At 45.6% G+C, this 25,965-nt stretch overlaps 1 protein-coding gene across 1 annotated transcript in view; it reads right to left on the reverse strand.

Moving 5' to 3' along the window:
- The window catches only part of LOC126484655 (UDP-glucosyltransferase 2-like), a 69,563-nt gene that overhangs the window by 36,076 nt on the left and 7,522 nt on the right, over window positions 1-25,965 (reverse strand). The window contains exons 2-3 of the mRNA XM_050108246.1: window positions 25,576-25,827; window positions 20,043-20,378 (exon numbers count right to left, since the gene is read on the reverse strand). Coding sequence (XP_049964203.1) covers window positions 20,043-20,378; window positions 25,576-25,827 — 588 coding nt within the window. The remainder of the gene's footprint in view (window positions 1-20,042; window positions 20,379-25,575; window positions 25,828-25,965) is intronic.

The raw sequence follows: 25,965 nt of genomic DNA on the forward strand, positions 1-25,965 counted from the left end.
ATGACTCCCTTGTGCACGCTGCCAAACAGTGGCTCCAACAGATTGGTCCAGAATTTTGCCTTGCGGGTATACAGGCGCTAGTTCCAAGATGGCGTAAGGCAGTTGAGAGGGATGGAAATTATGTGGAGAAGTGAAAATATTGTTCCTAAAGGATGTATTTACACACTATAAAACTTTCAAACATGTAAAATAAAAGATGGATTTAAAAAAAAATAGTATGCATTTCTTTTGGAGTGACTCTCGTACTTGGCGCGCCAACGTCCGAGGGCTTCTCCGCGGTCATTTCCGGTGCGGTTCTCTTGCTACCTCCGACGATTGTTGACTGCAGCTCGGGGAGCGAGGATCCGTTTACCTTGAGGTTTTCCTCTTTCTTGTTGAAGCTCTTCTCGTGTTTGTTTATTTCTACAGCTTCTCTGATCAAGCTGGTGTGATAGTTCTTCTCTACGGCCAGAACTTCCGTGTGGGCGAATTTTACTACGTGGTCGGTCTCACACAGCGAGTGCTCTTTTACAGCCGATTGCTACTGCCTGTCGATAAGGGAAATGCAACCATCGTATTGAAGACCGAAGATTATGAGTAGAAGATTTGGGGCCTATTAGATCCGTCGACGCACCTAAAACCGACACAGCGTATCACATGGAATACGAATCGGTTAATCAATACGTCTTCTCTGTCGACGGATTTACAGAGGAATCTGCGCGACACAGAAGTCCTACCACCTCGGCTGTATGGATTAAAATTTTTCAAATGTGTGTGAAATCTTATGGGACTTGACTGCTAAGGTCATCAGTCCCTAAGCTTACACACTAGTTAACATAAATTATCCTAAGGACAAACACACAGATCCATACCCGAGGGAGGACTCGAACCTCCGCCAGGACCAGCCGCTGTATGGATTACCTAAGATCCGTAAGAAAAACGTTCCACTAAGACCGATTGTTAGTGCTCCTGGCACACCTGGCCTGCTCCATCCGCATGTGGAGAAGATTGACACATACATCAAGGACTCATGACATTTCATTGAGAAGCTGAAGAAACTAAAACTTTCGCCAAACGACGTCCTGGTCAGCTTTGATGTTGTTTCTTTGTTTATAAAAGTGCCACCCAGTGACTTTTTGGAGCACATCGGTTCCATCTTCCTTCAAGACATCACAAAGCTCTTTCATGCACGTCTCACCACGAGCTCTTTCACGTGGAATGGCAATTTCTACGAACAGCCGGAAGGCGTCGCCATGGGTAGTCCTCTTGGTCCAGTGGTGGCCAACTTCTTCATGGAACACTTCGAAGTACAGGCACTGGACTCGGCGACTTGCAGACCTACGGTGTGGTACAGATACGTCGATGATACTTTCGTGGTGTGGAGCCATGGTGAAGAATAGCTCGTGACTCCCTAAGACACTTGATCAGTATCCATGACGACATATAATTTACTATGGAAGTAGAGAAGGACAAAATACTACCATTTCTTGATCTGCTGCTCACAAGGGATGGTGAAAACCTGGGACACTGCGTGTATCGAAAACCTACACACGCGGACTGATACCTGCACAGACTATCAAATCACCACCCGAGCCAGCAAAGAGGCAGGATTAAGACGCTCGTAACCCGGGAAAGACGAATAAGTGAGCCACAGCACCTCAGATGCGAAATACAACGCGTGGAGAGTGTTCTGAGGAGTAACGGGTACTCCACAAGTCATATTAGAAGCATAACAGAGCCAAAGTCTCGGCGAAGTGAGAAATGAGAAAATGAAATGTCGGATACGGCCTTTCTGCCATACATTCCCAGAGTGACGGATAGAATCGGCCGTATATTGCGCAAACACGGCGTAAAGGCTATTTACAAACCGACAAAGAAAATCAAGGAGTATTTCAGATCGACAAAGGAGAAAAGGGACCAACTTGCAATGCCAGGAATATACCGCATACCATGCACATGCGGAAAAGTTCACGTTGTAATGACTGTACGATCGATCAACACCAGGATTACAGAACGCAAACGACATTGCAGGGTGGGGCAGGTGTGGAGAAATCGGTTGTGGCAGAATACTCGCTGTGAAAGACCAACCACGTAGTAAAATTTGCCGACATGGAAATTCTGGCTGTATAGAAGAGCTAGCACAGCCGCTTGTTCTGAAAAGCTGTAGAAATTCACAAACGCGACAAAAGCTTGAATAAGAAAGAGAAAACCTCAAGGTAAACGGATCCTGGCTTCCTGTGCTGCAGCGAACAATCGTTGCAGGTAGGAAGATAAGCGCACCGGAAATGTCCGCGGAGAAGCCCTCGGACGTTGGCACGCCAGGTACATGTAGTTTGCGGCCGCGAACTCGGCTCCAGTCCACCACCAGCAATGGAGAGTGAAACCTTTGCCAGTGACTCGTGCTAGACAAAAGTCAGAAAAATCATCAGACGAACGTCGCCCGGAGAACCCGGGACAGAAGCCAACAGGCAGTTTGTCAAGAAATGGCCACGAAAGCCTTGACAATTTTGTATTACTGTCTCTGTTGTGGTCTTCAGTCCGAAGACTGTTTTGAAGCAGCGTTCCACACTTTGTTCAAAAATGGTTCAAATTGCTCTAAGCACTATGGGACTTAACATCTGATGTCATCATTCCCCTAGACTAAGAACTTCTTAAACGTAACTAAAGAACATCACAAACATCCATGTCTGAGGCAGGATTCGAGCGTGCGACCGTAGCAGCAGCAGCAGCGCGGTTCTCGACTGAAGCGCCTAGAACCGCTCGGTCACAACGGCCGGAGCCCACACTTTTGTAGTCAGTCCTACGCATCCCTCTCCTTGTCTGCTAAATATTCCACTTGAACCAACTTACAGTAGTCAAATAGTGCTCTCCTTTGGCAAAATTTACTCTCTACCCCTCTTCTAGAGTTTTAGTATCATGGTCATAACCGAGATTTATGTCGCAGAAACTACCAGTACATCATAAGTGTGGAATCACCCTTTTAAAATAAAAACGGGTGTATAAACAAAAATTTGAAGTAATATGAGGTGGGAAGAAGGGGGGGGGGGGAGGGGAGGGAGGGAGAGAGACACCTGTGAGATTGTGTTATCAACATGGCGGTCATTTTGGAAGCAGCCTTTTTGATGGAACTAGCAATTTTCAAGTGGAGAAATAGTAAATAGATAGCAAATTACAATGAGTGATGCTGTTCGTTTCAGAAAGTCATCCTCTAGGTATGACTGATGTTTCTTCCTTGCAGGTAACATCAAAGCTGGTGGCCTTAACACAAGTGAGATCGTCCCGATATCAGGAGAGAGCAGCACCTGTGTTACTACACTACATTTCAACCTGATTAGTGCGGTGGAGAAAATTACCGCAGAACTATGTGAAACTGAGCATCGCGGGCAAACCGAAAACTGGGCGATCAGAAACGGCTACGGATGATGCAACAGCAACCGCATTTCCGAAATCGCTCAGTGGAAATTCAGAGTGCAGTTTTCGCTGCATCTCGCTGCAAAATGGGTTCAATGGAATAGATTTCTGTTTGTCTGCGGCACAGACACCTTCACGGAATTTCGTGTGAAGTTTCCTCATTGTACTCTAGGTAATGGGTGGTCTGTTAGTGTGGCGTTGGTTGGGAGCCTCTGCGTCGACACGAGTTCTCCTCTGTCCTGATGTCAGGACGATTTCAACGCATGCGGAGTGTGTTCACACTATCAGCTTTCGTGTCACCTGCAAGGTAGAAACATCAGTCGTAAATAGAGAGTGATTAAACATATGCTCAAAAATATAACCATCATTTTTTTCTAGAATAAATCGCTGTCTACTTAATATCTAGATAACCCCTTTCCAATGGAAAACTGTCAGTGACGTTAAAAATGGGGACCTTCAAAATGGCCATCATGCTGGTAACATACCCTACACGTTTCCCATCGCCCCTTTCCCATCTCATACTCGGGAGTGGACAGAAAAAAGTGGGTTGAAGAAAATTTCATACACCTTAAGATAGGCAATTCGCGTAATCCGCTCCAAATGTGGAAGATGTATGTCAGGTTGCCTATCCAAAGGTCCATGAAATACACTCCTGGAAATTGAAATAAGAACACCGTGAATTCATTGTCCCAGGAAGGGGAAACTTTATTGACACATTCCTGGGGTCAGATACATCACATGATCACACTGACAGAACCACAGGCACATAGACACAGGCAACAGAGCATGCACAATGTCGGCACTAGTACAGTGTATATCCACCTTTCGCAGCAATGCAGGCTGCTATTCTCCCATGGAGACGATCGTAGAGATGCTGGATGTAGTCCTGTGGAACGGCTTGCCATGCCATTTCCACCTGGCGCCTCAGTTGGACCAGCGTTCGTGCTGGACGTGCAGACCGCGTGAGACGACGCTTCATCCAGTCCCAAACATGCTCAATGGGGGACAGATCCGGAGATCTTGCTGGCCAGGGTAGTTCACTTACACCTTCTAGAGCACGTTGGGTGGCACGGGATACATGCGGACGTGCATTGTCCTGTTGGAACAGCAAGTTCCCTTGCCGGTCTAGGAATGGTAGAACGATGGGTTCGATGACGGTTTGGATGTACCGTGCACTATTCAGTGTCCCCTCGACGATCACCAGTGGTGTACGGTCAGTGTAGGAGATCGCTCCCCACACCATGATGCCGGGTGTTGGCCCTGTGTGCCTCGGTCGTATGCAGTCCTGATTGTGGCGCTCACCTGTACGGCGCCAAACACGCATACGACCATCATTGGCACCAAGGCAGAAGCGACTCTCATCGCTGAAGACGACACGTCTCCATTCGTCCCTCCATTCACGCCTGTCGCGACACCACTGGAGGCGGGCTGCACGATGTTGGGGCGTGAGCGGAAGACGGCCTAACGGTGTGCGGGACCGTAGCCCAGCTTCATGGAGACGGTTGCGAATGGTCCTCGCCGATACCCCAGGAGCAACAGTGTCCCTAATTTGCTGGGAAGTGGCGGTGCGGTCCCCTACGGCACTGCGTAGGATCCTACGGTCTTGGCGTGCATCCGTGCGTCGCTGCGGTCCGGTCCCAGGTCGACGGGCACGTGCACCTTCCGCCGACCACTGGCGACAACATCGATGTACTGTGGAGACCTCACGCCCCACGTGTTGAGCAATTCGGCGGTACGTCCACCCGGCCTCCCGCATGCCCACTATACGCCCTCGCTCAAAGTCCGTCAACTGCACATACGGTTCACGTCCACGCTGTCGCGGCATGCTACCAGTGTTAAAGACTGCGATGGAGCTCCGTATGCCACGGCAAACTGGCTGACACTGACGGCGGCGGTGCACAAATGCTGCGCAGCTAGCGCCATTCGACAGCCAACACCGCGGTTCCTGGTGTGTCCGCTGTGCCGTGCGTGTGATCATTGCTTGTACAGCCCTCTCGCAGTGTCCGGAGCAAGTATGGTGGGTCTGACACACCGGTGTCAATGTGTCCTTTTTTCCATTTCCAGGAGTGTATTTTCGACAACAGTTCTATGTAGCCATCCCCGTTATTTGACTTTGCGTGCAAGGCTCTTCCTAATGCACAGCGTCGTTCTGCTACCGTAACACTGCAGTGGGGACTGGTCACCACGATGTCGTCATACTCACGGTGGTTAATAAAGTTAATGAGTGAGTCAAGAAGGGTAGGACAGATTTTTTGCCAGAGAGGGCAATTAAGCAGTTGTTAGCATCCCACTTAAACAATGAATGGACGACATTTAATTTCAGTGTGATGGACGTAGAAGAATCGTGGGTAAAGCTTGACTGCAGCACAAAATTAGGAGAAAGCTAAGAAAATAGGGACTTGCATTCTCGGTTCAAAATAAAATTCCGATATGTCGACAGGCAAAACGCAATAGAAATTCGTGCGTTTATAAAAGACTGATGCATGAAGCAGTTAGAAACTGCGGATATACGTTAGCGAAACATCTTGTCGAGAACAAGGGAACATTTTGATCGAACGTGAAATCACTAAGCGCGTCGAAGGCTTCTTCTGTCCAGTCATCCGTAGACCATTCTTGTGTCTGTAATTTAAATTTCACGTTTAAAACAACATTTACATAAGAGGATTGCACAGATATACCATCGTTTGACAGTCTGAAAGACATATAAACAGGTTTCTATGGCGTTGAAAAGCAGCTGGAATGGTAGAACATGGGTAAGTCGACAGGTCCAGAAGGAAACACAATTTTTTGGAAATTTGTGGTAAGTTCATATGGGACCAAACTGCTGAGATTATCGGTCCCTAAGCTTACTCACTATTTAATCTAACTTAAACTAACTTACACTAAAGACGACTATTGTCCGCAGCTCGTGGTCATGCGGTAGCGTTCTCGCTTCCCGCGCCCGGGTTCCCGGTTTCGATTCCCGGGGGGGTCAGGTATTTTCTCTGCCTCGTGATGACTGGGTGTTGTGTTATGTCCTTAGGTTAGTTAGGCTTAAGTAGTTCTAAGTTCTAGGGGACTGATGACCACAGCTGTTAAGTCCCATAGTGCTCAGAGCCATTTGAACCATTTGAACTAAAGACGACACACACACCCATTCCCGAGGGAGGACTCGAACCTCCAACGGGGGGAGCCCCGCGAATCGTGGTAAGGCGACCCAGACCGCACGGCTACCCCGCGCGGGTATTGAAACCCAATTCGCTTTTACAAAGAGTAATCATCGTCAGAAGCCGCGTAATTATCTTGTATTTGTATCGAATCTCTTGCTCCAAGAGAGTTCCCAAAAGTGCACGTGACTCCCGTCTGTATCAATATTACAAACCAGCATCCTGAACGTCCGTTTGCTGCACAGTTCTTCAGCTTGTTCCAAGTTTGAATATATTTCCTTGAAAGGGAATAGCTTAAATCCACCAATAAAAAGGGATGTAGCAAGTATGGCTCGTCCGAAACTTGAAGTTCGCCTTACCTTGCATCATGTCCGGGGAACCATAGATTAGGGTAATAGGCTGATTCCATATTTCTAGATTTCAGGGAATCTTTTGTTACATGTCACACTACAGACTGTTAATGAAGGTCTGAGCATATGAATTAGGTTCTCACATATGCGACTGTCTATCACGAACAAGGGTATTGTCAGTAGTGCCCCAGGGACTTTGATAGGACCTCTTTTGTTTTCCATGTACACAAAGGATCCAGATAGGGTAAGCAGCAATCTCGGACTGTCTGCTGATGAAGCTGTAGCGTACGGAAGGGTGTCCTCTATGAGTAACTGCAGGAGAATATAAGATGAATTAAACTGAATTTAGATTTGGTGTGACGAATGGCAGCTTGCTCTCTTACGCTGGCTAAACTATTAATTGCGTTGGCCTCCTGCGAACATTTGTCCAGAGACAGCATTCAAACCAGATCCCCTGTGGTGTTACATTTTGCGGATCCTGTGTTGTCTTTCGAGAGCAGTAGAATCATAACTGGTGTTCCAAATGGTGTCGGTGGAACGACACCGCACGCTTTAAGAATAAGAGGAGGACCGCTATCAGTGAAACGAGGGTGCCACTTTCTGCACATATCGTCCCGTCGACAGAAAAAGTCAGACTCTATTCACTTACAGTAAAGGGAAATTACCAAACGCCCCAACTAGATTTTTTTCTTGTAAATGTAAGAGCTACGTCTACTTAAACCACTAGCTGTTGTCGCTGGTACAAATACGGTGCATGTTTCATTTTATTGCCACGTCCCACCTACGCGTACAGGGAACGCTTTCACATTTTCAGCTGTTCGCGACCCTGTATCAGCAGACAGCGTGAAGTGGTGTAGTGCTGAGTTAATGTGGTTGTGCTGGGGAGCAGAACCGTTTACGGGTCTTCGTGGTTTAGACTCCCCGCCGATTGAGTGAGAGGAAACTTGGCCAAGACGCCTTTCCTTCCCTATCCTCTCCAGTGAGATCGCGTTCTCCATTTATAATCATCTACAGTTCGGCTGGAAGCTAAACTAGTGGCTTCATTTTTTTTGTGAAATTATTTCAGTAACGAGACATTGCATCAGGCCGACATCAACACAATCAGTTATGAGAAAGTGGCGCACACAGACACCTGGGAGTTATGTAAAAAAGCTTTTGTTATGGCCTCGTTTCAACCGATTAAACTATCGCAGAAGTGCACAGTAATTATCTCACTGTTAAAGGTGGAAGTGTGCTGTTAAAGTTTCCGCAGATATGCTAAGTAGTATTTATCGTCTTTAGTCGTGATATGTTTGCGGTAAAAACACCCTATTTTCCTTTTCGTCCTCGGCATCAATTCCGGGAAGAGATGTCGACTTCTGCCTGTACACAGTGGAGGGTTGGTACACGATGTTGTAAGTTATACAGATAGTAGAGGAGCCTAAAATGAGTATTATGAGATGGGTATCTGACGGTATGAATAGTTAGGTTCTTTTTGCGTAAACAACATACGACGGACGCACTTAAAAATTTTACAGAATTAATGATTGAAAAAGTTTTTTTTTAATATGTAAACTGTTGTATTTTTTTCTCAAAGCGTTTGCCTTAAAAATTGGGTTCGGGCCAGTTGTTGAAAAATTTTGTTTACTCTGATATTGCCACCTCACGTAGGCACATTGTTTTGGAAGCATTCAGTTTCCGGCTCTTCTGAATACACCCACATTCACTTACGATGTTGTTTTCGGATTTTGCATTATCTTGGTAGAAGTTATGAGGATTTTCTTGTAGCAGTTGACATGAGCCTGTTTCTAACTTTGATGGAATATCCAGAGTCCAACGGGAACTGATTATTTTCCCAGTTAAATTACTGCAAAACCGATACTACCTATGGCAGTGTTCGATATGCCTAAGTATCCCTGCATGTCATAGTACGTCACCTGCCGACAATCTTCCACGATGTTCCGCTCAGCATAGACTGTATTTGAAACACCACCGGAATTTGGTCAGCTCTCACGGATTTCGTCGCTGACGGAAACGCTACCGCAACGAAAATCTACAAACCAACTGTAAAAAGTCTTTCCTGAAGGTGAATTATTACTAAAAGATGAACGGAGCGATCTGTGGCATTATTGTTGCGTTAGGCCTTCACGATTTTCATCCAACGAAAAATTTTACGCAAAATTTTAATTTCTTTCAAAACATTGTTTCTTTAAACTCTTGTTGTAAACAAGACAGTCGCCCAGTTTCTGAGGTGCCATTGTTTTAACAGTAGCAAATGACGTAATTTTGAACAACAGTGATGCAACATCTCATTAAGTCTAATGGCCGTTTATGCCAAATTAAAAGACAGGCCCCGTACACCGCATAGCAACGACTGAAACTCCTGGCAATTGTTCAAAGTGCCAGGTCATCTTCACACGATGAATACATTCAGCGTCACATAAAAATCGCTCTTCCCGTAAGTGCACGTGTGTTTGGAGCTCTTCATTCATACAGAAAACATCATAGCATCAGTTAAAATTACATATCATGTGCAGTCTACAACAAACAGATTTCAGCGACTACATGAGTAACATTGAATTTGTTGGAAAAGAGGAATTGGTCTCTCCTTGAGTTGGTTTTAACTTGAAACTGTATTTTGTTAATTCTTCTTCTTAATTTGATTTCACTTACAGATTTTTTGTATGCTAGGGTAAAAATGTAACACATAAACTCTTAAATACAGTATCGATAAGATTTTCTAGATTACAACACTTTTGAGTTTGAGTAGAATATTTGTTCCTAGGTACATGGCCACTTTGTGCCTTGGTTTTAGAGAAACCTTAATTTGTGAATTTTTTAGGTAAAGACTGCAGCACGCATGAGATGAATACTATCGTTTCCGAGCGGAATAATAGGAAATTGGTTTGGAAATTTGTGGTAAGATCTTCTGGGACCAAACTGCTGCGGTCATCGGTCCCTAATCTTACACACTATTTAATCTAACTTTAACTTAGGCTAAGGACAACACTCACACCCATTCCCGAGGGAGGACTCGAACCTCCGACAGGGGGAGCCGCGCGAACCGTGACAAGGCGCCTGAGACCACGCGGGTGCCCTGCGCGGCAATAAGAAGAGATATTAATGTTCTATCAGAAGGCTGGCTGGAGGCAGAAGTCTGCCAAGTGTTCCAAGTTTCATCACTCTCCCATACCTCATATTAGGCCTTTGAATTCTAAGTGAATAATGTCGTCTTAAAGGAAAGTTTGTAATGAAGCATCGCAAAAACCGCTCGAATGGGAATGGAATATATTTTGTTTTCGGTTCGAATATTTCGCATTTATTGCTCGCGTTTTTCACTTCATTTTATACTCGAATTGAATCATGAAATCGTGTCAAAATTTCCATATTTACCATTTGTGTTGTAAATAGTTTGATTTATAGAGTAGTTGAAAAACATATAATCGGTCACTGCCTTGCAGCACCATTGTCCTGATCTTGACGAAATATCGATACATTTTCATGTAATGATGCGATTAAACGCGTTCAGCCGAGTTGTTTTTTCTATTTTATGTCCAATGTTTTCACGACCGACCCGGTCGTTTGTTCAGGTGCTCCGAGCTATGCTCGCTGTAGAGTCCAGGCAGCGAAAACAAGTAACAGCACAACTCGCTGCAGCTGGAGATGGCGACAAGATCGACGGACGAAGTAGTGTGTGTAAAATGGAAACAACAAGTCGGCTGAATACGCTGAGGCATGCTATCAATCAACCGCGCCGAGAAAACCTGAGAGTTCGCATCACTTCTCTCTACGGAGAGGCTATCTTCCACAACCTACGGATGTAGGCTAACTGCCGGTCGGAGTGGCCGTGCCGCTCTAGGCGCTACAGTCTGGAACCGAGCGACCGCTACGGTCGCAGGTTCGAATCCTGCCTCGGGCATGGATGTGTGTGATGTCCTTAGGTTAGTTAGGTTTCATTAGTTCTAAGTTCTAGGCGACTGATGACCTCAGAAGTTAAGTCGCATAGTGCTCAGAGCCATTTGAACCATTTTTGTAGGCTAACTTTCCTAACAAGATGTCGAGGTGAACAAGTTGCACCTTCGTTAGCCAAAATTGAACATATGACAGCACCGATCGGTATTATGCACCGTGCAATCCTGACAAATACTAAACTTTAAACGATGTTCCATTTTCACATGGCGGCTATACTGTCTGCGGATTCTTCGGTATGGGTTGACATACGGCAGAATGATTGCAGTTGTAAGCGACTGCACATCAGAAAGCAAAATTTGTTCACTTATACAATAAGGCAAGATAAGATGGAGGGAACTGTACAGTAACCAATATCACTGACGAACATCTGGACGTGGATACAGTGATGATTCTTATCAATGGGCTTATTTTCAAGCCAACTCCAAAAAATGTTACCACTAGCAGATTACATGAGCTCTATGGAGCTTGATGCAGCTTCACCCCCACAGGAAACAGCAAGAGAGGTCTGCCATGAAACCTGTAGAGCACATGCCAAGAACGAGTAGTACTGACAACTTTTGAGGAAGACATAGAAACTCTAATTCTGCTAGCAGACAAGGCCAATGCTACAATGCTAACATGACGTGTGGACTATAGTAAGATGATTTTCGGTCTTTTGGTTGAAGGTGTCTACACACAGATAGATTTCGATCGTACGATAACATTGACAGAAGAATGATGACTCGTCTCAGTGCGTCAGCCTTGGTACATAAAGTCGTTAAAGGTATTATAACACGAGCAGCTGTTCCACCGTGACCAATGGATTTGCTACTGTACGCAAGAAAGACACGTGGGTAGTAATATTGACACACTTACATACCGTCGGTGCGCGCTGCTGCTTATAGATCGGACGCTCCAGTTAAATCAGTTCATTTCTGGCAGGCCTCGATTAAAAAATATGTGCTAGGGTTGAAAATGCAGACGAATTATGGCTAGCATCAATAAAAATACGCAAATTTACCTTCCAAAATTGTGACCAGAAAAATCTATGACTATTAAATGATACAGCGTTCTAATTAGTCTGACTTATTACAATAAAAACGATTACTAAACAAGTGGCAACCTCTGGAAACATTATCATGATATAATCATACATAAATAAATGACAACATCTGGCAACATTAAATCCTTGGCATATGTGACATATTACTAACAGTCGCGCAACAACAGTACTTATAATCGCCAAATGCCTAATAATCATCGTAAGGTTAATGGAAATAAGCAATACTACAGGAGGGAATATGCCTCTCCTGTGAGCGAATTGAAAGCATACTGTTCATTGCTGAAAAAAAGCAAGTCTTTAAAACTGAACTTGAAGTAATCGGATTAAGAATAGGTAACCCTAAATTCCTTACATCTCGTCTCGCGGTTGCTGCGCGATCTCACGACAATACTGCAGGTGGTGGCAGAAGTGGCTGTATTGGTGGAGACAACGACCCTCGCCAGTGGCCAAGTCCTAACGTTTCCAAGTCTCCAGTACATCAGCTTAGTCGACTCCGCAGTGGCTCTCAGCGTCGATGCCTGGCGATGGAGACTTCGGATCTTGATCTCAATTTGACTTCCAATCGTAATGTCGATTACAAGTAAGCCTCATAGTACCATGTTTTTTGTTTCTCACTGAATTTTGATTTGCTCGATTCCAGATCTTGTGAGCACCGTCTGATCCAACTGATACTTGCAAAATACTGATCTCCTTTCCCTGACTGATTAACCAATGACTTGTGTCCTACCATCTACCATTGTGTGCCGAATTTGGCTCTTTCGCTAGGCAATGAGGAGTTGTCAATGTCTGGTGTCTCTTCCTAACTTAGAATTTATGTATGTTTGACAATATTGGCCAGTGGCCAGTGACAGTCGAAACTCCTCCCTCCCACGGGCCTTTCAAGAATCTGGCGCTAAGGACGGCTCTCTCTTACGGCTTCTAGCATGCCCGTATCCTTTTCAACCTCACAGGGTGCTTCTAACATTTTCCAAAAACTTCACTGCATGTTAATATGAATTAAGAGTAAGATAATAGAAAGGCTGCATTAGCTGCTTACCGACAATGGCTTGCAGTGTGACGCATTATTTTTGTTGACGTGAATTAAGTATTCCGATCAAGTGGGGTTTTGATTACTGATTTGCACATTTTACGAGACTGTTCCCAGAAAAACTGTTCCGTAATAGTACCAGCTGGTAAAATACCCGAAAAGCATTCTCGGTGAATAGTGGGAAATTGTGAACACTACGTACGGAAATCCGCTCATTTTGTACACTACCCCAGTAGATTACGGCTGTAGGATACGGACATTGTGGTAAGTTTCAAATGGTTCAAATGGCTCTGAGCATTATGGGACTTAACATCTGAGGTCACCAGACCCCTAGACTTAGAAAAACTTAAAACTAACTAACCTAAGTACATCACAAATTCCCGAGACAGGATTCGAACCTGCGACAGTAGCAGCAGCGCGGTTCCAGACTGAAGCGCCTAGAACCGATCGGCCACAACGGCCGGCTGGTAAGTTTCGATACATTCTCCCTCCTTACAACAGTCCCATATTGTAAACCCTTCGAACTTACCGTAGGAAAGTTATACGAATGTTCGAGCGACATTTTAAGTCTGTTCCGATGTTGACTTTCTTCCTGTTTGATGAAAAATATTATGAATTATTCGATGGCATGTCGCCTGTTGTGGTTAACTTACATATGGGATAGTTTGAAGAAAAGGGACTACACTCCACGAAATTTAAACCAACTTGTTTCTATCTACACTCAGATGTATTATTGAGCGGAAAAACTGCAATAGTTCCAGGAACATCTAAACTATGTCCATTTTAATATATAATTCATGATGAAACTTGAGAAAGAGCACCAACTACCTTTTCCAGAAGTCTTACAAGAAAAAAAGAACGGAGGGTTTCTGGGTTATAGTACATTTAGGAAACCTACGCACGCTGACCTCTGTCTTTACGGCTCCAGCCATCACCTGTCACAAAAAATTCGTTGTTAAGGAGTGTGTTCTATGTAGCGCTAACAGTTTCAGACACGGAGAGCGTCGCTGAAGAATTGCAACACCTAAGAATAGTGTTCTGATGGAATGTGTACTCAAATAATAAAACTGAGGCGCGCAGGAGTCAAAACCAGTTTCGCCCGAGAAACACGTCTAGACTGGGACAGAGAAAGAGCACCCAGGTATCGCTTAACTACCTTTTACTAGCCCATTATCAGGAATGACATGTAGACTTTCAAGGAAACATTATTTCGTTTCCGTCTTCAAAGACAGGATGTTTTTTTTTTTTTTTTTTTTTTTTTTTTTTGTAATGTTAAAGACTATCTAGATCTCCGCAAGCAGAGTATGTACCACATAGCGAGCGCCTATGGCATGTCTTGCGAGGGGCAGGCTATTAAAACAATCGAGGAAAGATGCAAGGAACATCAGCGACACACCAGCTGAAACAAAGATGCAAATTTGCCGTTGTCGATCACTGCCTCGAATAAAGGCGTGAAACGAAACATAGTGTGGACAGTATCGTGTTACAAACGGCAAGTTTCAGCGACAGTGTGAATAAGAAGTCTATCAAATAAAATTGGGAAACGTAATAAACAAGGGCGGAAGTAACAGTTTAAGCAAGTCTTGGGATCCGGCATTCAATTTATTTACATCTCACTGGCCATCACGTCCACCACGGATGGGAAATGCTGACAGAATGTGCGTTTCAGGGAACATCAGTGCAGACCTTGAGGGGAAAAAAAGTCAAAGTGCGTAGCGAACCTCGGGAGTCCAACTCGGCCATAAACATTGGCTGTACAGTTCACAGTTTGATTAAAGTCCCGGCTGCGAGGATACGTAACTGCAGTACTCGTAAGAGCTGAAGAGGATGGCTGTGTCGGCCATCGAAACGTACTACGGAAACAACAACACGGCTGAACATTCAGAAGAACACCGTTAATCAGTCAAGACCAGAAAATCTGAGACATTACAGTTTTAAATATTTTATTGTGGGGAATAAAAGCTATATATTTTCTTTCACTGCTTACTTTTATGTCTAACTAACTGCAATTGATACCGAAACAGAAATAACTTCATTCCCAGATGCTTAGGGTGGCACTCGATGCAAATTATGTACCCGCAAGTGTATCAGGTAACCATTAGGCAGCTTCTGTATATTATCAGCAGGTATACATCACGGCAACATCGACTACCGCATTATGCCTGGGGATGAAATCGATTGTAACTAGAGACCTGACAAAACGTTAAATAAAAATATACCATCTTTCTGCTCCATAACAAGATATTTAGTAGCCCACGTCCTCATCACCTCTTGTCCTATAGAAAATGTAACTCTGCGATCAGTTCGGGAACGGCAAATAGTCATCGGCTACTGTGTCATCCACTGTGTCATAATTTGGATCCTTTCGGAGGGACTCGGGGCCAGCACGTAGGGCATGGATGTGTTTGATGTCCTTAGGTTAGTTAGCTTTAAGTAGTTCTAAGTCTATGGGACTGACGTCCGCTGATGTTAAGTCCCATAGTGCTTAGAGCCATTTAAACCATTTGAATCAGCACGTAGGTCTCGCAGCCATTGGTAGCTTGCAGTCGCCAGTTCTCATTGAAGAAGTTCCTCAGCTGGACTCATGACCCCGAGGGAAGTCCCAGGGAGAAGGTCCTCCGTTTGGCAGTCAGACGTTCTGACTGCTCAAGTACAGAGCTGGACTCAACGGTATCGGTGGTAACAATGTTTTATGTCATGGTATCAGTGAGAAATAACGTAACCAGTGTGGCATTGTAATAATGGTTAGTGAACTGTGTAGTGCGACATGTCGATACTCAGGTAAGGCGCCTTGGAGGAGACTGAATATCGTTGGCTGCCCATCCTCTTTCCGTTTGTCTCGGTTCAAATGGTTCAAATGCCTCTGAGCACTATGGGACTTAAATTCTGAGGTCATCAGTCCCCTAGACCTAGAACTACTTAAACCTAACTAACCTAGGGACATCACACACATCCATGCCCGAGGCATGATTCGAACCTGCGACCGTAGTGGTCGCGCGGTTCCAGACTGAAGCGCCTAGAACCGCTTGGCCACTCCGGCCGGCCTTTCTCTGGGTACGGACCTAGTATATCTGTGGATATGGAGACGTAATGTCTTTGGCTGTTCATCCTCCCCACCCCAACAATTCCTCTGCATAATAGAGTATTGTACGCCTGAATATGCAGCTGCAAAACACATTGACTGGTTCCGCCCCAACAGTTCCTACGGATCCGGATGTAATATATCAAAACTGGACATGGAGCAGCGAATGTCTGGCTGTTCGTCTTCTCCACCCCATATACTTCCTCTACATAGTGAGGTTACTTATGCGTGGATGCATCGGTGCAAAACTTACTACTGCTCATCATCTCCCCTTCTCCACTTCCTGTGGATATGAAGCTAGTGTATCTGTGGATATCGAGGGAGGCGCCAATCGCCTTATCTGTTCATCCTCTCTCGCACAACACTTCATCTATGCACTTAGGTAATATATCCGTGGATGGCCAGGCGCATTTTTTCCCTGATGTTTCGGCAGATATTTCAAATCTAGTTTCTGCAGTGTGTAGCTGGAGTTGCCCAGGCGAGTACTGCTCACTAAGGCCGGTATTGCACTATCAAATATCTTTGTCAAAGATTTGATCAAGTATGTGATAAAATATTCCGTCAAATATATTTGACAAAGATCTTTGACGTAGCGCTAGAAGGGGTGTTACATGTCATCATATTTTTCGTCAAAGTTCAACATGGCTGACAACAACAACTTGTTATTAACCGCAGCAGTTGCATGTACCACAATTGCACTGTGTGCACATGTGGAGGAGAAGCGAGGGAAAAAAAGGAAACATACCTGGGTAAAGCAGTGGGTTTTACGACGACACGATAAAAGCATTCAACAAAACTTGTTACGTGAGCTTATAGTGGCGGACGTCAAGTCGTACATCAATTACTTAAGAATGGATGGGTATACATTTCTTTACGTGCTCAATGAAATGTATCCTCATATCACAAAGCACAATATTCACTTAACAACTGCTACATCTGCAGAAGACAGGCTCACTGTAACACTCCGATTCCTTGCTACAGGAGAGGGATAGGTTAGGTTAGGTCAGGTCAGGTCTCCAATCTTCTTAATCTATTTTTGTATTCAGCGTGCCTCACGTTGTAAAGCGTCTCATCAGCTTCATACATCTCTATTAATTTTGTAGTTGTCGGCACACACCAAATGTATTTACCAGCAAAGTTTATAAAAACACTACACACGACAGAATGCTGCAGCGATGCTAGCGCTCCACGTGGTAACACATCACATTGCAGTGAACAGAAGACAAGTGACTTCTTTGACCAAATCTACAGTGAGGCCGTAGATTTGATCAAATATTGGACGACATTTGACAAAGTTCCCTATTACACCATCAAATATCTTTGACAAAGTTATTGGCCAGGATATTTCACAAAGAAATTTGATAGTGTAATACCGGCCTAAGTCATGCAGGCGACGCCCAGCGTCATGGGAAAGCGTCGGTTTGTTTCGATTTGCAAATGAAATCATTTTTGAAGCTGAATTTTACGTGCTCATTCGGTAGAGCGGTCCGAAATCAGTTTAGTGCGATATTTCTTTATCGCTATTAATTAACAGGGACAGTAAAACACCAAGAATAATCAGTACTCCAGTAGCAACTGAGCAGCGGCGTTGCTGCATGGCGATGGCAGTCATCGCGGGCCAGGGCGGGGCTGTCCGTGCTGGAGTACCTGTTATCCTTTGAGTTCTACTGCCCCCGTTCATTCATATATAGGAAGCAAATGTCTCATTAGACTAATTCAGCTTTAAAAATTTTATTTGTAACGGGAAACAAACCGACGCTTTCCGTCGACACTGTGCGTCGATAAAAGACGTGATGAGCTGTTTCTTTTTGGTCTGATTCCAGCTGCACATTACGAAAACGAAATTGCAAATATCTTGGGAAATACGAGAGAAAATGCACCTGACGACTTTTAGAAGAGACACCTGTTATAAGTACAAAACTTCTTGGCTACTCGTCCTCTGCCGTCTTACAATTGCAACGGGTACGATGCTAACATATGTGTGAATGTGGGGGTGGCAGTATCTTTGGCTGTTCACCTTCTCCGCCGAACACTTTCGCCACTTAGTGACGTAATTTATCCGTGAATATAGGGGTGCAAAACTTACACTTCTGGCAATTAAAATTGCTGCACCACGAAGATGACGTGTTACAGACGCGAAATTTAACCGTCAGGAAGAAGATGCTGTGCTATACAAATGATTAGCTTTTCAGAGCATTTACACAAGGTTGGCGCCGGTGGTGACACCTACAACGATCCTACACGAGTTTCCAACCGAATTCTCATACACAAACAGCAGTTGACCGGCGTTGCCTAGTGAAACGTTGTTGTGATGCCTCGTGTAAGAAGGAGAAATGCGTACCATCACGTTTCCGACTTTGATAAATGTTGGATTGTAGCCTATCGCGATTGTGGTTTATCGTATCGCGACATTGCTGCTCGCGTTGGTCGTGATCCAATGACTGTTAGCAGAATATGGAATCGGTGGGTTCAGGAGGGTAATACGGAAAGCCGCGCTGGATCCCAACGGCCTTGTATCACTACCAGTCGAGATCTACGTCTACACCCATACTCCGCAAGCCAGCTGACAGTGTGTGGCGGAGGGTACCTTGAGTACCTCTATCGGTTCTCCCTTCTATTCCAGTCTCGTATTGTTCGAGAAAAGAAGGATTGTCGGTATGCCTCTGTGTGGGCTCTAATCTCCCTGATTATATCATCATGGTCTCTTCGCGAGACATATGTAGGAGGGAGCAATATACTGCTTGACTCCTCGGTGAAGGTACGTTCTCGAAACTTCAACAAAAGCCGGTACCAAGCTACTGAGCGTCTCTCGTGCAGAGTCTTCCACTGGATTTTATCTATCATCTCCGTAACGATTTCGCGATTACTAAATCATCCTGTAACGAAGCGCGCTACTCTGCGTTGGATCTTCTCTATCTCTTCTATCAACCCTATCTGGTATGGATCCCACACTGGTGAGCAGTATTCAAGAAGGCATCTTATCCGCATGGCTGTAACGGATCGTGCAGCCACGTCTCGATCCCTGAGTCAACAGACGGGGACGTTTCAAAGACAACAACCATCTGCACGAACAGTTCGACGACGTTTGCAGCAGCATGGACTATCAGCTCGGAGACTATGGCTGCGGTTACCCTTGACGCTGCATCACAGACAGGAGCGCCTGCGATGGTGTACTCAACGACTAACCTGGGTGCACGAATGGCAAAACGTCATTTTTTCGGATGAATCCAGGTTCTGTTTACAGCATCATGATGGTAGCATTCCGTGTTTGGCGACATCGCGGTGAACGCACATTGGAAGCGTGTATTCGTCATGGTCATACTGGCGCATCACCCGGCGTGATGGTATGGGGTGCCATTGATTACACGTCTCGGTCACCTCTTGTTCGCATTGACGGCACTTTGAACAGTAGACGTTACGTTTCAGATGTGTTACGACCTGTGGCTCTACCCTTCATTCGATCCCTGCGAAACCCTACATTTCAGCAGGCTAATGCACGACCGCATGTTGCAGGTCCTGTACGGGCCTTTCTGGATACAGAAAATGTTCGACTGCTGCCTTGGCCAGCATATTCTCCAGACCTCTCACCAATTGAAAACGTCTGGTCAGTGGTGGGCGAGCAACTGGCTCTTCACAATACGCCAGTCACTACTCCTGATGAACTGTGGTGTCGTGTTGAAGCTGCATAGGCAGCTGTACCTGTACACGCCATCCAACATCTGATGCCCAGGCGTATCAAGACTGTTATTCTGTCCAGAGGTGGTTGTTCTGGGTGCTGATTTCTGATGATCTATGCACCCAAATTGCGTGAAAATGTAATCATATGTCAGTTCTAGTAAAAAATATTTGTGCAACGAATATCCGTTTACCATCTGCATTTCTTCTTGGTGTAGCAATTTTAATGGCCAGTAGTGTGTTACGCACCTCATCCTCTGCCCTCCTACAGTTCCTATGCATACGAAGATAATGAAACAGTGGATACGAAGGTGCCCATCTCTTTCGCTGTTCATCCTCGCATGTTCTCCGCGAAGCGAACTGCTGTACCTTTGGATACTGTGGCGGCACGTACCTCCGGCAGAGGCTGCACCTCCTTGATGTGGAGGCCGCCCACCTCGACGATGGCGGGCACGGTGGGCCGCGGCTCGTTCACGCTGTGGTGGCTGTTGACCAGCACCAGGCTGGAGCTGCGCGCCACACTGCTGGCGGCCGGGGCGTCCGGCCCGAAGAAGTCGCGCGCCAGGGCGTCGATGGGCCGCTGCGAGAACCACCAGTCGCCGAGGCGCAGCGCCACGTGCCACGCCGCGTTCTCCAGCCGCTCCAGGAACGAGAAGGGCGCCGTCATTGCCGCGTAGTAGCACTCGCTGTACGCCGGGTGGTCGGGGTTCCCCACCTGCTCTGCAGAAACCGCGGCACGTCTCAGCGCGGGCGCATAGTGAGCTTCACGCACTTACATCTTATTGCAACTGCCTACCACTTAAACCACCATCCACTGACCTAAGGACATCACACACATCCATGCCCGAGGCAGGATTCGAACCTGCGACCGTAGCGGTCGAGCGGTTCCAGACTGTAACGCCTAGAACCGCTCGGCAACTCTGGCCGGCAGTCGTACTCAGACTGGCAGGCACGTGGGCAGACAGAGTGAAACTGGAGATCAACAAAGCATCAGCCAGACGTGGGCAGAGAAGTGTCCTGCTTACGATATCTGGAGCCTTAGCACCACCTCAGTGGTTGCACTGAGTGTAGTGCTCGGTATATGCCGCATAGATATCGCAATCAAATACAGATCAGCGGTGTACTGGTTAAAGACGGAAAGATTAGACAAGGTACACACAATAACTGGTGTACCGATAAGGACTATACAGCACCTTAAAAGATGGGGTTTGGATACAGGGTGAGTGGGATGTAAATGATAATGGACGTAGGCTGCACGATTTCCTTCCTGACATGCAGGGGCGGTTGACAATGAAATATATTGATCACAGCCGCTGTATGGTACTTTTCTTAACCAGACACGGATCTTATCCCACGCACTTACACCGCGTGATTCCACGACAGACACTTAGTTGCACATGCAGTGAAGAAAGTTCCCCAGAAACCGATATCTTCTTCTGCGGACAATACGCGAACAACAGACATACACTAGACTTAGACGACACAGAAACAGACATACATGTATACACCGCAATGGAAATGGAAATGCCGTGTCGCTAGGGCCTCCTGTCGGGTAGACCGTTCGGCTGGTGCAAGTCTTTCGAGTTGAAGCCAGTTCGGCGACTTGCTTGTGGATGGGGATCAAATGACGACGATGAGCATAACACCCAGTCCCTGAGCGGAGGAAATCTCCAACCCAGCCGGGAATCGAACCCGGGCCGTTAGGTATGACATTCCGTCACGCTGACCATTCAGCTACCAGGGGCGGAATACACAACAGTAAGAGACAAGGAACAAAGTTCACAACCAAATTCGATGACAAACAGTATTTCAAAACACGACATGAAGAGTATCTGCAGACACGACATGACAGATCTATCTACACGCAACGTAACATCAATCTCCAGAGGGTGGACAGCTGCACTCACAGTGACAGCGGAAAGACTGACACTGAAGACGATCAGGAGGAGAAAGACGAGATGTAACAGTAAATAAGTGTAAGGTGCCTTCAATCTAGCCACGAAAGCACCAAATGCTGTAACGGATGAGCACCTAAAGTTAATCCATAGCAGTAGCAATGTTGTTTCTCTTCTACTAACCAAAATTTTTTGTTGTGACTGGCGGTCAACAGCTCGAAGAAACCATTCCGAGGTATTCACCGTCAGTCACAATCTGTGACGGCACTAACAAATGTCTCCTCTATCCCATCATCTTTTTATATTCTTGTTGTTGTTGTTGTTGTTGTTGTGGTCTTCGCTCCTGAGACTGGTTTGAGGCAGCTTTCCATGCTACTCTATCCTGTGCAAGCTTCTTCATCTTCCAGTACCTGCTGCAACCTACATCCTGCTGCATCTGCTTAGTGTATTCATCTTTTGCTGTCCCTCTACGATTTTTATCCTCCACGCTGCCCTCCAATACTAAATTGGTGATCCCTCTATGTCTCAGAACATGTCCTACCAACCGATCCCTTCTTCTAGTCAAGTTGTGCCACAAGCTCCTCTTCTCCCCATTTGTATTCAATACCTCCTCGTTAGTTATGTGATGTACCCATCTAATCTTCAGCATTCTTCTGTAGCACCACATTTCGAAAGCTTCTATTCTCTTCTTGTCTAAACTATTTACCGTCCACGTTTCACTTCCATACATGGCTACACTCCATACAAATACTTTCAGAAACGACTTCCTGACATTTAAATCTATACTCGATGTTAACAAATTTTTCTTCATCAGAAACGCTTTCCTTGCCATTTTATATCCTCTCTACTTCGACCATCATCAGTTATTTTGCTCTCCAAATAGCAAAACTCGTTTACTACTTTTAAGTGTCTCATTTCCTAATCTAATTGCCTCAGCATCACTCGCCTTAATTCGACTACATTCCATTATCCTCGTTTTGCTTTTGTTGATGTTCATCTTATATACTCCTTTCAAGACACTGTCCATTCCGTTCAACTGCTCTTCCAAGTCCTTTGCTGTCTCTGGGAGAATTACAATGTCATCAGCGAACCGCAGAGTTTTTATTTCTTCTCCATGGATTTTAATACCTACTCCGAACTTTTCTTTTGTTTCCTTTACTGCTTGCTCAATATACAGATTGAATAACATTGGGGATAGGCTACAACCCTGTCTCACTCCCTTCTCAACCACTGCTTCCCTTTCATACCCCTCGACTCTTATAACTGCCATCTGGTTTCTGTACAAATTGTATTTAGCCTTTCGCTCCCTGTATTTTACCCCTGCCACCTTTAGAATTTGAAAGAGAATATTCCAATCAACATTGTCAAAATAATTACCGTCCTTGAATAAAAGGGTCATTTCTGTTGAGGATTCCTTTCAGTTACCTTCTGTATTATGCTCTAGCCGTTCTTGCTATGTATAGTCCAATTTTCATCGCATTACGTTGCTTGGCAGTGACACATCATGCGAAAGCTACTTTCGCCCTTAAGTTCTGCACACCAGTGTATTTCAGCACACAGGGAGTGCAGTCTGCAGATGTCATCTGTAGCACTTAAGAGGCCCATCAGTCAAACAGATCAGTGCGTGCCTGAGCATTGTCCTGAAAAATGATGGTCAGGTCCAGCAGAAAGTGTCATCACTTCTGGTCGTAGGTTGTGTTTCAAAAATGAACAGCATAGGGAAATAAGTAATGACACTTTCTGCGGGACATGACCATCATTTTGCAGGACAATGCTCAAGCACGCACTGATTTGTTTGACTGATGGGGCTGCTAAGTGCTATACCATCTACTTTATTTATCGTATGGCAATACAGGCACATAAGAAAGAAACAGACAAATACCTAATATAACAAACGTTAATAATTGCAAACAAACATGACTAATATAACAAAGTTTAAGGATTACAAATAAACATCAAGTCTATTAATATAATCTATCGACTCTGGAGTGGCGAGCAGGAAGTCGTCGGGGCTCCCATTATAGGCTCATCTGGAACACTCTTCAACAATGTGGCTGATGGTCATGCATTCTGGGTAACGCTAAATGAACTAGCACATACTGGCAGCCAGATAATATGAGGATCTCCTGACTATAAGACACTTTCAGTAAGAGTTATGTCACCAGACAGACCACACGGCCCTTCTCAGGTCCCTCTGACCAGGAAACTCGTACCCGTGGTACGAATTTGTCACATAAACATGCCATCTACTGCACTCCCCTTACTGAAGCCCTCGTAAGTTCAACTCGATTTCTAAACTGAAGGAAGCACTTCACGGCATTCGCTTCAGAGCTGCTGCAAATTCGTCGGGCAATAGACCGCGCCGCTCGAACTGTGAACACAACTGTCACTGCTAAAAGTATCCTACGACTTCCACATTGATGCCAACACGTATCTATTTTGTACGAGCTGTAAGTAAATAGTTGCCTCGTATTTGCGATAAGTACCGGAAATAACAGATAAACCTGAAATATGGAAGTTCGAAGAATTTCAGTTCATGTCCTTCACTAGATGTGCCACAAAAACCATTATAGATTCATTTCTTGCATCCCTATTGCTATACTCCTCGCATGACGTGACCCACGAACATCTTCAGTCTTTGAATTTCTTTGGAACCTCTGTCAAAGTTTCGTCTGACTCGCACTATGTTAAGGAGCACTGAATCCTGCGCTCTGTCTCACAAGGGAACATCCACATCGCACCCCCCTCAGATTTAGTCATAACTTGGCACAGCGGATAGGCCTTGAAAAATTGAACACAGATCAATCGAGAAAACAGGAAGAAGTAGTGTGGAACTATGAAAAAAATAAGCAAAATATACAAACTGAGTAGTCCATACGCAAGATAGGCAATATCAAGGAGAGTGTGAGCTCAGGAGCGCCGTGGTCCCGTGGTTACGGTGAGCAGCAGGGGAACGAGAGGTCCTTGCTTCAAGTCTTCCCTCCAGTGAAAAGTTTACTTTCTTTATTTTCGCAAAATTATGGTCTGTCCGTTCGTTCATTGACGTCTCTGTTCACTGTAATCAGTTTAGTGTCTGTGTTCTGCGACCGCACCGCAACACCGTGCGATTAGTAGACGAAAGGACGTGCCTCTCCAATGAGAACCGAAAACATTTGATCGCAAGGTCATAGGTCAACCGATTCCTCCACAGGAAAACACGTCTGATATATTCTATACGGCATGTGCGTCACATGGCAGGAATATGTTGTCGACCCACCTAACTTGTACACTTGGCGAATGGGTAAAAACATTCTTCTATCTTGCCCGATTTAGGTTTTCTTGTGGATGTGATAATCACTCCCAAAAAAGTGAGGAAAACAGAAGAGGTAATCACATAAACTGCAACAAATGAATTGTCTGAAAATAAAAAATTAAACACTTCGCTCGAGGGAAGACATGAACCAAAGACTTCTCCTTCCACAGCTGCTCATGCTAACCACGGGACCACGGCGCTCCTCCGCTCGCGCTCTCCTTGATGTAGCATATCTTGCACATGGACTATTCAGTTTGTATATTTTGCTTATTTTTTTCATAGGTCCACACAAGTTCTTTCTGTTTTCTCGATTGATCTGTGTTCAGTTTTTCAAGGCCTATCCACTGTGCCAACTTATAACTAAATCTGAGGGGGGTGCGATGGGGGAGGTTCCCTTGTCAGAAGACGAACCTTATTTGGGAGATTGGCACGACAGCACTACACGCGGCGCGAGATGTTGGGTGAAGTGCTGGTAGTGGGAGGGGTTGGGGTGGGGGGGGGGGGGGTAGGGGGAAGCTTCCTACCCCCGACATCCTGACAAGGAAAGCTCGTCGGTCGGTCGGTCAAAACTCCTAGACACGTCCAGTTTGTCGGTCGGTAGGTCGGTCGGTTGGTGCGTGTGTCTTGTGTAGGGCCTTTAAGATAGCTTCCCTGACACCAGGAAACGATGTAAACCGATGACTTGAATCCACACTCGGCAGTCAGCAGGCGACGCAGCGACTCACCCTGTCGTAGACCCAGGGGAAGGCGACGCTGGAGACGATGCCGACGAGCGGCGCGCGGAACACGTGGGCGAAGGGCACGAGGCAGTCGCCGTGGAAGATCTCGGCGATGACCAGGTCGTAGTGAGCGGGTGTGTCCCGCAGGGCGCGCAGCTGCGGCAGCGAAAGCACGCGCGAGCAGAAGTTGCTGTTCTCCTGCCAGTTGAGGACGGCCAGCGAGAGAGACTGGTACTCGCCCACCAGGTCCATCGTCACCTGCCGTAACGGGACGCACGCAAACAACTGTCACTTCTACCTGGCACACCGTCTACCAACGTTTGGTCGCGAAATTAAAGCTACCGTGAAAATGTGATGAAGTTTGGGGCAGATGTGTTGGGCAATATGTTTAGCATG

This window comes from Schistocerca serialis, chromosome 6 (genome assembly GCF_023864345.2).
Source record: "Schistocerca serialis cubense isolate TAMUIC-IGC-003099 chromosome 6, iqSchSeri2.2, whole genome shotgun sequence".
In the NCBI taxonomy this organism is placed as follows: Eukaryota; Metazoa; Arthropoda; class Insecta; order Orthoptera; family Acrididae; genus Schistocerca; species Schistocerca serialis.